Source organism: Ceratosolen solmsi, unplaced genomic scaffold, assembly GCF_000503995.2.
Source record: "Ceratosolen solmsi marchali unplaced genomic scaffold, CerSol_1.0 scaffold47, whole genome shotgun sequence".
NCBI classification, from domain to species: Eukaryota; Metazoa; Arthropoda; class Insecta; order Hymenoptera; family Agaonidae; genus Ceratosolen; species Ceratosolen solmsi.
Genome location: NW_011948419.1, coordinates 5,643,430 through 5,660,248, shown reverse-complemented (window position 1 = coordinate 5,660,248; position 16,819 = coordinate 5,643,430). Strand labels below are relative to the sequence as shown.

General features: G+C 26.5%; 1 protein-coding gene across 1 annotated transcript in view; it reads left to right on the top strand.

Annotated features, from left to right (window-relative positions):
• Positions 1–16,819, top strand: part of spg (dedicator of cytokinesis spg) — a 118,404-nt gene that overhangs the window by 15,752 nt on the left and 85,833 nt on the right. The window contains exons 2-4 of the mRNA XM_011497544.1: positions 13,467–13,550; positions 14,680–14,873; positions 15,588–15,736. Coding sequence (XP_011495846.1) covers positions 13,467–13,550; positions 14,680–14,873; positions 15,588–15,736 — 427 coding nt within the window. The remainder of the gene's footprint in view (positions 1–13,466; positions 13,551–14,679; positions 14,874–15,587; positions 15,737–16,819) is intronic.

Below are 16,819 nucleotides of genomic sequence, written 5' to 3'. Positions count from 1 at the left end.
CCGAGGGGCTTACCCTTGTACCAAGCCTATAACATTGTTGGGCGCATAGAGGGTCGAGCGCCTGCGGTGTAAACCGTCGAATGATCTTAGCAAAAGTTCTTTGTCGTCACCCAATGCCAAATTAGTCCAGTTTTCCGAGCGCTCGCGAGCAACAATATACACATAAGCTCATATTTAATGTATTTTACTTTAATTGAATAGCGAAGTTACTCTAGCTAATCGGAAGAAACATACTTATTATTATCGCATGTTTGGCTTATGGCTTTCCAAAATATTCTTCGAGTCACAGTTATATTTCATAATTTGATATGCATATAGATATAATTAGACGAATACGCATCTTCGCAGAGTTGGAATAATTTGAAATTCAATATTTATGTAAATGCATTTCGTATTGAACTTACATTGCTACTATAGACGATAGATTCATCGTTTATTTTTCATTTATTCCATTCGACCCATTCTACGAATTATCGCGTTAGTTTTAATCAAGGTGAACATTTTTTTCTCTTTTACTTCGTAAATAGATTGTATTTATGTACACAAAAAACAGGTACAATTGAAAGGGAAACTTATAGGTTAGTTTACTGATTTATAACATTCGAATAAATTAATGTAGCAAATACTATTATATTTATCACTCGGGCATATTTTACCGAAATAAATATTTCATTTAATACGTTAAATAACTTGTCTTATACGAGTATTATAATCTATTATATTTTAAATTTTATAAGTTTAAAATTGAAATTTTGCTTTTTTTAGAATAATAATAATAATAACAACAACAACAACAACAATAATAATAATAATAATAATAATAATAACAACAACATAATAATATATATTTTTTACCTAATACGATGAAGATGCGAATAGGAAAACTACATTATTTTTCTATTAATTGTATTTATTGATATTTGCTATTAAAACATTTAAACGATTAATTCATAATTGCTTTTGTTAGTGTGTTATTGAATCGTTATCTCTACTGCTCGTAACGGATGGTGCAGTAAAAGTTAGAACAATATAGTTTTTTTGACATACTAGCGGCACTGTAATGTTTTCAAATACTATTCACTGTAATAATTGAATAAATTTTGGTTCTGATAGTAGTATGCGCATAAATGCATCTTATAAAATCTTTATTGAAATTCTTTGTGTAGCTAACTTTTGAATATTCTTCAAATTCTTGTAATAACTTTTGAATATTCTTCAAATAATAATTTCTAAGTATTAATTAAATAATCTTTAAAATACTAACCATAAATCAGTTTTTCGAATTAAATAAATACTATTATAATTTACGCTCAGTTATTTTTAAAGACTATTAATATTTTCAATAACTACTCAATAAGATAATGAAAATATTCATTATTCTTTAAAATAAATTAAAAGTATGACTGAATGATGTAGATGAAATGTGCACGCACCAGGGTGTATGAACAATATCAAGGGTAATACGGAAAGGGAAATAAACAAAGAGCGATATAGAAATAGAAAAGGAAAAAACACTATTGAAAATACGTCTGTTATTGTTCACAGTATGACCCTTTATGCTTCTCGATTTTCTCCGTAGTTCCAAAACTCGCAAGGGTAGCGCGCACTTATGACGAAGAGTCGAATGAACGGAAAAACTGTCGATCCGTCGGACGACGAGGGGGGTGCGGGTGGAAGGTGGAGAAGCGCATTAATGTGTTTCTAGGGTGGGAAGGACGCTCCTCGCCGAACAAAGCCCTCACCGACAAGAATGTGCTTCGACTCTACGAGTTTTATATATGTTATATAAGAACGTGTGCGACGTGCTTGTGTGAATCGTCGGGTAAATATGTATGTGGTGAAATAAGTGGACTTGATCTTGAAAAACGATGGCCTATGCCACTGAAAATCGTATAACTAGGATCTCACGCGACTGCTTAGTCGCTACTATGGGGAGCGTATTGCATTGTCAAAGCGAAGAAATAATGAAAATATTGAATGATTAGCATGCGGACACATAAATTAAGCTTTGCAATGAATTACAGAAATATTATGATAATTATACTAAACATATACATCCCTTACATTAAAAATAGGTGATATAAAGTTAGAAAATAAACAAAAATTGAAATTTCTATTAACCAAGTATTTTCTAAATGTAGTTAACTATTCATATAATTTTAATTTTACTTTTCAATTACTGCAGTTAAGTTAATACAGTTAGAGTATAATATGATTCTGTTTATATATTAATATATATATAGCTGTTTTCAATAACCTATAAATGTATTTCTTATATGAAATTTGTTAGATTAGTATAATATTAATAATTTTGTATTAGAATATAATTTTAAATGCAATTTACTTATTTGAAAATATTTAATTGTATATTTGTTGACCTTCATGTGGAAAAGATGTTTTAATTAAACTTAAGCTTTTAATAGAATGAAAGTTGATTTATTATTTCTTCGTGTAATGGTGTTTTATTACATTTCTTAAAATAAAAAGAAATATGAAATTGTTTGACAATACTGTTTTATTTTTATTATTATTTTGTTACATTAAGTATTATTGTTTTATATAACTATTGTTTTAAGTTTATTGAGGAAAGAATGAAATAACGAAACTTTTATAAATAACGATTTAAAATAAAGATGAATTACAGTATTTTCGTACATGGATCAATCAATTTATGTTTTAAAATAATTTCGAATATTTAATTAATTTTCATTTATGATATTTATAATATATTATCTTATAGTTTATGTTATCTTAAAAACATCCAATGTTATCTTGGTGATAAAAAATATATGGAAATCAATAGTTAATTAACTTGTAAGATTTATCTTATTTACAATTTCAAATTCAAAATTAATTAATTAAAAAAATAAAGCGTTTAAAATATTTTTTGAGTTAAAATCTATACATCGACTAGTCATTAATATAAATTTTTTAAATTATTTTAAAATAAATGTTATTTTATTCGTAATATTTGCAATATTAACAAAAACATTATTATATTATAATATATTAAATAATATATGATGATTAGAAGACGTACTCTCGCTAAGTCTTTTAACCAAAATTTAAGAAAGGTATGGAATTATGTCGATTGCGTAAAAAATATTTGAATAATGAAAATTCATTGAGACCAAGTTTAGATGGTTTCCGATTCCAAATTCTTCTGGCATAATACGTACATCATGAAATAATTCTAGTTTACGTGGAAAATCTAGCCTCGTTAATGAAGTCGCTAATTCCAAGTTTAATTCTCATTAAGTGTTCCTAAAACTGAAATTGATCGGGAGGTTTACAGGTGCGAACGACGTTTACAGAATTTCTGGTGCAATCGTTAATTACGCTCGATTAAATGAGTTCGTAGGGCGATCGTAAACAAAGCTGAATCGACAAAAAATGCTAGGACACGTGAGCTACGATAACGATTATCGTTCAGAAAAGGGATGGGGCTTCTGCGCCGTTGCATTGTTGTGATGCTGAATCAGCGTTGCGATGATTAGAGTGAGATGGAGAGGAACATCATGAGAACCAGATGTGTCTACGTCCATGATAGCATTGTATATCTGAGATAGGCGTACGCGCGTCCTTAGCAAGTACTCTCAAGGATCGAACCTTTGAGAGGGGATGGCTTTCTGGTAGAAGGGACCATGGAATGTTAAATGACGCTTCATTTCTTAGTCTGTTATTAAGTTCGGGTTAACGGTGTTGCTTTACATACTTGTCGATTCATTCATTAGTTATTAATAAAAATTTGGATGAAAAATTAATTTGGATAGAAAAGAGATTCGTGTATTATTTTTGTCCTATATTTTATACTTTTCATTTAAATGGATTAGAAATTAAGTGAAACTCATTGGATGCATGACATTTAAAAAAATTCTCGTACATGCAAGTAATTAGGTATACAATGTTTATTACATTTTTCATTTTGTAATAGGTTTCTGAACTATTTATGCTAATAAGATTTTTATTTATTATATTACGTTAGTAATATCAAAATTTTGTATCAATGAACCAATAATCAATCCTTTTCAATAAATTTTCATAACAATTCATTAATTCTGATTCATATAAATTTTTGGATGATAAAAATCTATAAAAATAATAATAATAATATAAAAATTTCCTTATTGTTTTGTACATCCATAAAATTATATCCATTGAGTAAATACTATATTAAAGTTTTATTTGCTAATTATAATTATGAAGTAAAAAGTAAAAGACTTAATTAGAGTTAAAAATAAATGTCAATGTCTCAAACTAAATGTTTTTAGAAATTAGAAAAGTTGTTGATGAGAAAATAGTGGGATATTGATTTAATTTAAATGTATTAATCCAAACTTTCAGTTTTTTATTTTTTAAATAGATATTGTTGGCTGTAATTTAATAGTACCTCAGTAGAATATACGCATAAATATTAACGGAGAAAATCACTTGTAAATATTGATTAAAACGCCAACCAACCAATTATCGATGATTTCAGTAACTTTATAATTGTAGAAATGCATCTATAGAAGTGTAACAACTAACTGTCTATACGTAAGTGGCTATGGAGGTCAAACGCAGTTGACTAATCCGGTCACTTGTTCGTTTTTGCCATAAAACGATATAAAAGGAAAAGTTCTTGACTATTGGATCCTTACCAGAAACTAAAACACGCCTAGGATTAGTATCATATACTACTAAAATACATTTCATTAATATATAAAATAGATCGTATACAGTAGATTGCCACACCTTAAAGTATTCATTTCATGAAATAATTAAAAGGATAATTATTTGAATTGTATACTTCTACTTATAAATTTAATTTTAAAATAACATTTTCATAAAAGTTAACCTGATTATTTTGACATAATTATGTTATTTAAAATAATAACCACATATTTTTATTATCTCGTATCTCATAATTGAGGATACAATGTAATTAAAAGCCTCAGTTTTGGCAACATGTAATAGGGAATCATATTAAGATCGATTAAAATACGATTAAATACGTCCATTGGTAGGACATGTGCAAACATTATAGCGGCTGTGAAAAGGTTAAATTTTATAATATGCATTTGTTAGATACTGACAATTAATTTTCAATAAGCTTTACTCTATAATAACATTGATAAATTGTTTTTCATTACAAATATTCAATTAATTTGAAATAACTACTCAGATGTAACGAGGTGGCTGGTATCATACCGTAACTAAAATCAGGATGTGCAACATTAACTATTCGAGTTCTTATCTAAATGAATATTGACTACTAAATCTAGTCGTATTGTAATCAATTATTGATACGAAAAGTTGCAACAATTTAGTGACTTTTTTTTATGAAAAATAGTTCTTAGAACAACTTCAATTTTGATTTTTTTAAGTCTTTTGAAACTCACTAAGATATTTTTTCTGTATAATTGAATTTTGCCAGATATTTTCAAGGATTATAAATTTAAAATATTTGATCGTTTTAATTATTACAGATTTTTTGTTGATCGTATTACAATAAAATTATTAGTCTGCAAATTTCAATGAATTTACTTTAGGAATATATTAATTATAGCCTTTTTAGTTAAATGTGGTATATTAAACAAGAATGATATAATTGTTTATGACTGTTTTACAGGAAATAGAAAACATTAATAATAATTCCCTTAAAAAAAAATTGTAGTAAGAAATTTTTTATTCAATATTTATATATTTTGAATTTATCATAAACAATAATTCAAATTTCTTGTAAATATAAGCAATTTTAAAAATTGTGTATGCGTTAATATGAGTTTTCATATCAAATTTATTATATAAAAAAAATAAATACAGCGTTAAGACTTAATAAAAAATTATTTATATTACTGTTATAATCATTAAAATGCTTAAAGAATGGAAAATAAAACATTTATTTTCAGTTTTAATACGTAATTTAATATTTAACAAAATAATTTTGTTCTTGTTTTTAGCAAATTTATCCCGAATATATTAAATAGAAAATATCTTATTTTTCATGTAAGCACGATTTTTAATGCATTTAAATAATTAAAATGTACATATATTCAAAATATTAACTAAAATACTCAAATAAAAATGTTACATCTATGGTACTTTTGCAAAATTATAATCTTCTATGTCAAAACTAGACTACGAATTTTATTTTCCTATTGCTATTAGGCACTATTTTAAAAATGAATGTACAATTTAATGTCTATACATTTTCAAATTGTGATATTACATCTCATTCTAATTGCCTCTATCTCATTCACTCTTTTTCCTTTGTATGATAACATACTGAAGAATTTTTTCATTGTAGCTGTAAACAATTATAGATAGCATCAATCACGCGCCCTCTGGTGATTTTTTGTTTAATCATTTGAGAACAGCGACAAGTGTACATATACCATCTTTAGGCTATTTACAGTTCATTTATTTATTTCCACATCTCCTACATCTCCACATCAAAAATTAAACATGTTGTTCCGATTAAAAAGATTATTCACATAAATTTATTTATTGTTTTTGTTTATTCAACGAGCTAATTATCTGTAATATGGTAGCTTGACAAAGTTGTAAACAATTTAATAAGTAAAATCTTTAAAATTTTAAAGTTGAAAAGTTTTCTCTAATAGATCAAGATACGTTCAAATTTTCATGGTATATGGAACATTGTTACTTTGTATAAATCAAAATATTTCTTATTAATTGAAATTATTTATTAATCTATGGTCTTTATGGCTGGTGAAGTATATAATACCATCAATAATACACTGTTTTATATGGGAATAAAGGTACTCTTATTTTCTTTTTATTACTATATTTAAAATGAATATTTAAACTATAATTTGAAATACTTGCAATTTTCATTCTCTAATATTCGTATATTTAGCATATTAATATTATTTGATGGTGCGCGAATTTTTAAAAATATTTGTAATAAATATTTAAATCGATAAATTTTTAGCTATCGATAAAATAACTTTAAAATATTTTTACATTGCGGAGAAGAGAAACAGTTCAAGGCATTATTTCATTGAAAATAAAGTTAATGAAAGCTTCAGCGAGATTGTATAGAATCGTCCTATAATCATGCCTTATCCCTTGATTTTTCATCGTTTAAAGCGATCGTCATGTGGAGGATAAACCGACCTCGACGTTCAAAATCTATTGCTGCATGACAAAAAGTTAATATTTGCGAAGAAAAATTTTCGACAAATGACCATAAGTGCATTAATGATACATCTCGAATTAGAGTCGACAGCATATGCATGGAAATTCAATCTATGCTTATTATATATTTACCATATACCATATTCGAGGCAAAATATGAATAATTTCCAACGTTTAAAAAATACATTTGAATATTATAATAGTGCATAATAAATCACAAAACAATATATTTCATTGAATTCCATTCATTTTCAGTTTTAGATGTTTAATATTTACTTATATTATAGGTAAAGTAGAGTGCATCTCGACTCGGCTGACCATATCGGTATGGCGTTTTTTCTTTCTTACTCCGTTATTTACTGTTTAAAACAAAATTTGCAGTTATCTGCCCTAGAGTTTAATAAATGATTTTTCATTAGCTACATAAGTGCATTAGTACAGTTCTATCTTTTTAAAAATAAATATTTTTTTCTAAATACTAAACTCGTATTTTAATACGAGAAAAAAAAAGTAAATATATTTATTATAATAATCATTACTAAAAGACGCTTGGGCTAATAATCTAATCATACATAAAATGCAAAAAAAAGTAAAATACGTAAAATAGATATTATTTAATATTTTTGATAATAAATTTAGTAGCTATTTTCAACTATTTTATTTATAATATTCACATTGCCTTATCAGCTAATTTTAGATTTAGATATAGAATATTTAACTATCGTTTCTAAACATGAATATTTTTTGAAGTAACAGAAAACTGTACCGAAATTTACAGCTACGATTATAATAATGGTATGCATTACATAGATTTAGATCTCATTTATTAAAAATTTTTCTTTTAAATAAAATTTAAATAAAATAATAGTATTTTTTAAAGGTTTTTCTTGTAAACTATATATTTCTTAAATCTTATACGATTTCAAAATTATTATAAATGAAATAATAAATCATTAGCTGAAATAATCAACTCATTTCTTTACATATTCATGTAACTATTACTACTTGAATTTCATATATTCAAACGAAATGCATTCAACCGTTTTAATCAAAATTTAAGCAGTTAAATTGTAATATTTAAACTTCTTTGTACCAAACTCCTTAGATTAAACTAATAAGTTGATTAGATAATTGTCGTTTTTAAACTTTGATAATATTATAAAGATTCATATCAAATATCATATTTTTTCAAACTAATAAAACTCATAATTATATCATCATTGTTATCAATACATTTGATTATGTTTTGTGATTCATTATTTCAAAGGAATTATGATTTATAGATAAAATATTTTATTCTGTCTAAAATAAAATAACACTTTAGTGTATATAAATATTTATTTACACACATACGCGCGCGCGCGCGCGCGCACACACACACACACACACACACACACACACGTATATATATGTTACAATTGAAAAACCGTTCTTAATTATCTAAAGGTATTATGTACAAAATTTGTTTACTTCTCGTTGATGGATGCATTTTAAAAATATTTAAATACGATCGTATATTACAAAAAAATTAAAATATACATAGCAGAATTTTGTATATTACCCTCAAATAATTAGGAATCATAATATAGTAAAAATTTTATTTTAACTGTATTTTTTATATAATAATTTATTTAATCTTGTTTAATGAATATTATTTATGAGATGTAAACAAATTTTGTAGATAAACTATCATCAGGTAAAAATCAATCGATTTTCAATAGTGTTTTCTAAAAGTTACTTACTATAATTACTTTCTTATTCTTCTTTGTATTCAATAATTATAGTAAAAATTAAATACCATTTTTTGATCTTCATGAAAAAGTCTGATCGTCATGAAATTAAATAAAAGTTCTAATATACTTTAAAACGTTATATATTATTAATATATATCTGTAAATATTTAAATAATTTATGCGTAATTTTATATTGAGAGTAAGTTTAAATATAATTATTATAATTTAGATTAACCAAATTAATATTAAGGGATAATAAAAATTGTGCTTACTGTTCAGAGATGCATGAAACTTTAATTACAAATATTTTTTACATAATATCTTATATTATACGATAACATATCATATAATATTTCTTCTGCTCTTAATTATTAGTACCTTATAAAAGTATTAACTTTTGAGATTATATATTGCATTTTAGTTTTACTATTTTGAATAATATAATGCTTAATTATCATAATTTAGTCTCAAATTATGAAATAAAATAAAAAATTTTAAATGTGTACTTGTCTTATATATAAAAAATTATTAATGACTATCTAAATAATAAGAAATAATTTCAACATTTTATGAATTCAATAATAATCTTAAGATGTGAACTATATATTTTTTATAATTTTATTATTGGTTTATATTCGTTGACATTTTATTGATAAATTTTTTTTTAAAACCATTGCTAAATATGATTACTTTTTTTTCAATTGATCTTAAAATATTTTCATTACGAATTTCAATTTTCTTTATTTAAGCGCAACTTGTATTGGGAACTGCGGTTACATCGAGTAGTTGGAAAATAGCCAATCGACCTAATGGCCTTCTTTGCGAAAAGGAAACAAGAGTCTCAGCGCGAAAGTCTCTTGCAGCTCGATGAAATGTTATCTTGATATGTGATTTTGTTTTATTTGAGTACAATGTAACTCCTTGGTTTAAACTTTACATAGTCTTTAACGGTATTAATCTTTCTTAATGCACCCTTAAATTTTGTTTTTCAATACCTTACAATAAATATTTCCAATTCCTTGAAAGATTAAATTATTTGATTCCTTAATTAAATAATTAATTATATTTATTAATTTTATATTAGTATAGAATAAAGTAAATATTGAAAAAAGCATGATCTTAATAGAAAATACAATTTTAGATCAATGATTGCATGATGAATTTGAACAAGAATGAGAATTAAAGAGAATGTGGTTAATATTTTCTACTCGAATTACAATAAAACATTATAATATATTTGCTATAAAATAATGTAAAAGTTATACAAGTATTTTACATCTAATGTATAATTATCAAAAATTATTAATTTGTGTTTAATTATTCTGTGAAAACAATGTTTACGACTCCACATAAACCTTTATCAAGAAATAAAATGTGTAATGAGAAAACTACTCCATTAAACAATTAATAATTCATTTTTTAATTAAAGTAATATTCTTTCTGTGTAATAAATTTCCTTTAATTAATTATTTTCAAATAATTAACTATTCTAGCCTTCTTTTAAAATTTTAATGATTAACTTGTAATTATAAATTTAAATAAATTCATTGAATTTAGATACATTAAGAAAAAACGCTTAAATAGCGTGTAATTTTAAACTATTCAATTTTAAATACATACATGAAAGTATTACTGTCAGTTTTATATAATATAAAATTGATTAACTGCGAGAAACACTTAATTAACAAATTGAGATTAAAATTGAATAATAACATAATAGTGCAACGTAGTTTTTAATCAATAGTCATGTAATAATAAGCTGCCGACGACAGTAAAATGCTTATCACACAATGGAAAGTGATTTTCATTGTGATAAACATGAATACCTCTATCAATAGCTACAGAAATTGTCTCTAAAATTATTTGTATTCAGGTTAAGTTTAAATCCTGTTGACGTGTGGGTCAACGAATAAATCATAAATGAATATCTTTTACTGGTCATTTTAAAAGTAAATAATTGCCTACTTATAATACATAACATCCCAATATTTTTCATTCATTATATTATAAGTAAAAAGGAAATCCTACCAGGCGATGAAAACATTTCATAAAATAAAATAGTAAGATTTGACGTAGTGCATTCCAAAATTTATAAAAGAACTCGACAAATCGGAAAAAATTGACGTTTCTTGTCGACAACAGCTATTAATGGTCATAAACAATCAATGGCTTTTGTAAAAGGATCTTGAGTGTGGGAATCAAAAACAAGTCATACGAACTATTCCGTTGTTTTCATAAGTAATCTAGATATTCATTCTCAACTGATATCTCATCTCTTCCGTGGGAATGCGAGCCTCTTTGTGATAAGCGCACATGTAGTACTCGCCAAAATAGATTACAATCAGAGCGAAAGGAAAATATTGACTTGCGCGTCTTTCACGATTACCCGCACCCTCACACGTGTTTTTAGAATACTTACGAGACAGGATACGATGTTCCGGAAGAGTTCGCAGATTCCTGCGCATTCGCATGCGTCGCATCATCTCGACCCATTGGGATGCGTGTCGCGCAACGACCGGAAGCTCATATCATATGCGCATTGTGGCGCGTTTCCGCTCTCTCTCTCTCTCTCTCTCTCTCTCTCTCTCTCGCTCTCGATCACTGTATGGAGATTTCTTCTTTGTCGTCAGAACTGATGCTTTTACCCCCACCGACTTCTTCCGATGAAGAATATTTTAGGCACTTTTTAAGAGTACGATTGTACTGCTTTAAAAGTATAACTATATCTTATATTGATGAAAAATAAAAAAACATTATAGTATTCTCTTAAATTAAATTCCTACTTTTCATGCTTTATTTAAACAACATGATAATCAATGTAGCTAACAGATGAAAAAAGTTTAAAAAACAAAATGAAAACGTTTTAAGAATATTTTTAATAATAATGCCTTGTCTCAAACTTTCCTTTCACGTTGTCTTATTAACGTTCAATAGCAATAAAAATTAAATAATTATTGCTGAAGAGTAAGAGTAATTTTAATTAAATGCACATATCATTTTTATTTACAAAAGTTTTACATATTATGAAAAATTATATACGAGGTAAATAGATAAAATTTGAATATATTTTTTAAGCAGTAACATCAATTATAAAAGTATTGATTTTTATTGTTGAGATGGTCATTCTGTATATTTTAATAAAAAGTCAAAAGATAAATTCGGAACTTTGATTTTTTTGTGAATTGAAGAGTTTTATTTCCATTCCGAGAAACGATGTAAGAAAAACAAAAAAATAGAATAGCTTTTAAATATTAAATTAACAATACATCGGTTTACTATTATTTCATTTTGAGTGCAAAATTAAAAAGAACTTAACTGGAAAGAAGAAAATTAGTATCTGAAATTTGAATGTTTGTATCGAGTTTATAATTTCTGAAAATTTCTTTTATGCATAAGAATTTATTATTTAAATATAATAATAAATAATAAAAACATCTCATTTAATAATATAAAACAAGATTTAACACAGGAATATATAGAAAAAATAGTATGTAATACCAACTTGGAAATATTATGTTACCAATATTAAGTGTAACTGAAAAGGTTCGAATTCATTGATACCACACATATGAAACAAAAAAAAAAAACCTGTTTTTTATTTCTGAAAAAAAAAATTAATATTCGTTTTATTAGCTTCAAATTAATGCACTTTCGATACAATAGAATAATGCATGATAATGATATAACTAATCATTAATAATTAATTTATCTAATTTTAATAATGCAGACGCGATTGTCAATTATTGTTAATATCTTTTATATTTCAAGTGTTGATGGTTTTTTTTTCAACCAACCATTATCCATGTTCGAAATGATTTAAATGGTTTAAAAAATATCACTTCAGTTAAAAACAATTATCGTTTTCAATTCATAGATTCAAGTACAATTACGAATGGAATTGCACAGTAATTATAATTTAATGTTATTTCTATCTAAATATTTTAAATTTACAATAATTAATATAATATCTAAAATCTTTACATTAATTGTTAAACGCAGACACTATTTATCATGATTTCATATTATTTTATATCGTTAAGATACAACATTCTGAAAACAAAGAGGACAAAATATTAAAAGTTGAGCGCACTTAAAGAGGTAAGCAACACTGCCGCCAAGACCTAAAAGGGACGCTACGTCGTTTTTATGTTGCGCATGCATTAAGCATGAACACATGTGGAAACAGGATTATTTCCTTTCTACATACAAAATTGGTATTAATTGTTGCCTCAATCGACCGAGGCAACAAAGCTTTTGGCCGTTGGCTCATCTCATTTTCCAATTGCGTTATCTAATTCCTACAATTTCGTCTACCGCTCAAGCGACGACGACTGCAATTATTGCCGAGGACCATCGGGAGTGCAGATTTTTTCGTGATTATTCGTCCCCTTCGTCGAAAGCCCAGTTCACTTTACTTTAACGAATTAGGCATCCGATTAAAAATTATTTGGATACCGAGAACAGACGACGGGCGGCCCCTCACTAAACGGCGTCTAGCACGTACCGGGCCTCCTATGCATACAAATTTAGTTTCAAGGTAATTGTTGCTCTTGCTTTTTTAATGGTTTCCCTTTGCTCTTTCTGTTGCAGCCATTTACAACTGGCGAGGCGACACGCGCTACGGCCTGCCCCTTGAAATCGGCGAAACCCTGCAGATCCTGGAAGAGTGCTCAGGTATTGTATGTTTATCCTCAACTGCCTGATCATGTCTCATCTGCGGAGCGAAAGCTTTTCGCTGGAACTGTGTAATGCCTTGTTGAAGAATTTTTCCATGATGTAATTTACAATCTTAATGGCATAAAAAGAAATTTAAAAAATTTTACTTCCATGAACTCATACATTAAAAGATATGTATTCCAATAAAAGAGGAAAAGCTGGGAGTTGAGCGTACATACCATAGCTATACTTCTTCAACTTTGAAATAACTAATATAATAACTAATAATATATATTATATATATTTAATATATTTAATACAATTTTATATATAATCGATATATTTATTATATATCAATAACTGACTTAATGACATTTTTCCAACTTGGCGGTTAATAATTTATGAATTGTAAAATAGTGGAATATTGGAAATGTAATTTTTTTATTACCAGACAAATAAAACGTCTGTATAATAAAAATTAGCAGAAAAAAAGAAATATAATTTTCAAATTTTTCTGAAATTGCAGTGTTTTTTTTTTAAATTTGTAATTCTTAGTTCATATTTATACAATTCAATAATACGCGTGTAGTTAAGTTAATTAGTGTAAACGTTAGCTTAATTAAATATAATTCAATACGAAACTTTAAGAACACTCAAATATTTAATATAGTCCTTAAGTATATATGTATATATATATATATAAACATAAGTAATACATATATACTTAAGGACTATATTAAATATTTGAGTGTTCTTAAAGTTTCGTATTGAATTAAATATATATTGATTAATACGATTATTTTTTGTTTGTGAGTGAAATCTTTAAATCTAGTATTTCATAATTAAATCCTTATCGAGCCAAAATATTTGTATCTTATTTATAATTTAGATGATATTTTGATATATAACAATTTGATATATAAATAGACTTCAATTTGTTCAAGACTCATGGATAAATACAATTTTATAAAGAAATTGATTATTATCGGCTTTTAAAAATAAATTTTGTAAATAATATACATTAGGTTTACACATTAGATGTAACAATTTTACAAAAATTTCAAACACATGTTAATATAGAGTGAGGTAACGTTTATTGACAAGTAAAATAAATATTTTAAATGACGAAGAATTATTTTTGTTGCAGGATGGTACAGAGGTTTCTCTATAAAAAATCGGGCTGTAAAGGGGATATTCCCAAGTTCTTACGTGCATTTAAAATCATGCAAAATCGAAAACGAAGGATTATTCGAATCAGTCATTCCTTTGGAGGATCCTGTTGTCCGAGAAGTAACACTAGTGTTGCGAGAATGGGGCGGAATTTGGAAAAGGCTATTCGTGGTTTGTATATTATGCCATTCTTTATAATAATAATCACATAATCAGAATTTGTGTTGCAAAGCATATCGCGTCAAATTATTGAGATGGCAAAGAATATTTATTAGGAATGCGATATGTTTTTGAGTTTTAATTATGAAATTGTCGGGAATGTGAATTATCCAAGTTAAGTATTATCTTTTCTTTGAATAAGTTTAGTGAACTAATGGATGAAAGCAAACACTAGTCACTTTAATACAAGTATATCATGGACCAATAGATCGAAGAAGAGTTTATTTTTAAAAATAATAATGACGCAAATATAATTTCGTTCTACCGTATACATTTTTTCCTACATCATGTATTCTATTCTACATATACTATTAAAATGTGTCTTATAAAATGCGATTATAATTATTATCAAAAGACATTTATTTTTTGTTCACTTAGCTTAACAATGAATAAACATTCAATAAAATTCAGTTATTCCTAGACACTATTTTAAATGCGATAATTAATTTCGAGGTAAAATCCAGGAGTACCAACGAAGCCATATGTCGAAAGTGAGTTTCTGCCATAAATGCTATAAAAGTATCAAAAAGTATCTAAACAATTTTCTAAAATCATGAGACAGAATCTGTTGCTGAACAAAAAGCTCGCGCGACAGAATCGGCACTTGGACTCGTATAATTCAGCATTGACGAGTTGAATGTAAGTTGAATGGGCTCTGTTCCACAGGATCGGGAGACCTACAAGTTCAATACCCTTCGGAAAGTGATGTGCGAGCTGCTGGAGTGGAGGCGCCAGTTACTAGCCGGCACCCTCACTACCGATCAAACTCGCGAGCTCAAGTTGCAGATAATCAACAAGGTCGACTGGGGAAACCGGTGAGTAATGGCAAGGCTACTGTCGATAATGAATTTGCTTTAACGTAGTTATATACACATTGGGAATGACGCCGGCTTATTCGGTACAATGAACTCAACCCTTCCACAGTATGATAAAATTAATTTCTACTTACTTTCACTACGTATACGATTCGAGCTTTAGCATCGTATCTACACTTAGCTTTGATTTTACAAATCAATATTTAATAATCTATTATTTATGAAAGAGATTTGAATTGAAGTTTTTAGAATTATTAGTTATTTTTATTCGATTATAACGAAGACCGTTGGAATAAATATTTGAAGTAGATTTAAAAAAATATTGTTTCTCATAATTGGAGGTTCGTAATATAATAATGAGTATCAAATGAAATTATTCGTTGTTTAATAATTTCCCTATTTCTAATTTACAAATTATCAGCTGTAGATTTTATAAACTATATATTATTACGTAGTTAATAGAATTTATAACTGTGCATATACATTTGAAGGTGTAACGTGACTATGGTATTTGTTTTTTATATATTTTTAAATATAATTTTATGTTTCCAAATATTTCACTAATATGAAATATCGCAGGTAAGTATTTAATTTGTAAATAGTACGATGAAATTAATAACAAAAAATAAATATATTTTTGGAGAAATAGCTTTATTTACTACTTTATAAATTCACAATTGCTTTTTTCAATTAACGGCTTTGCACAAGTTGGCAGTCTTCCTCTCACTTTGCATAGCGGCGTAAATTATATATAATAACGAATGAGAATACAACTTTCTATTATTCATAAAGTCTCTTAATGTCTAAGTGTTTTTATAATTCTACAAGAGGCACATAGTAAAAATTACAAATAACTACATTTTAGTCAATCTTTCAACTTATCAATTCTTACAATCATTACTTCTCTATTTCATTATTCTAATTCTCCATCTTCTCGCAAAGTTTGATGAACTTATGAACATGTCATTCAAAGAACAGGTCTATATAATATATGCATAAACTATATATACGTACACACATATATATATATATATATATATATATATATATCTACATATATTCGAGCTCTATGATCTATATAAG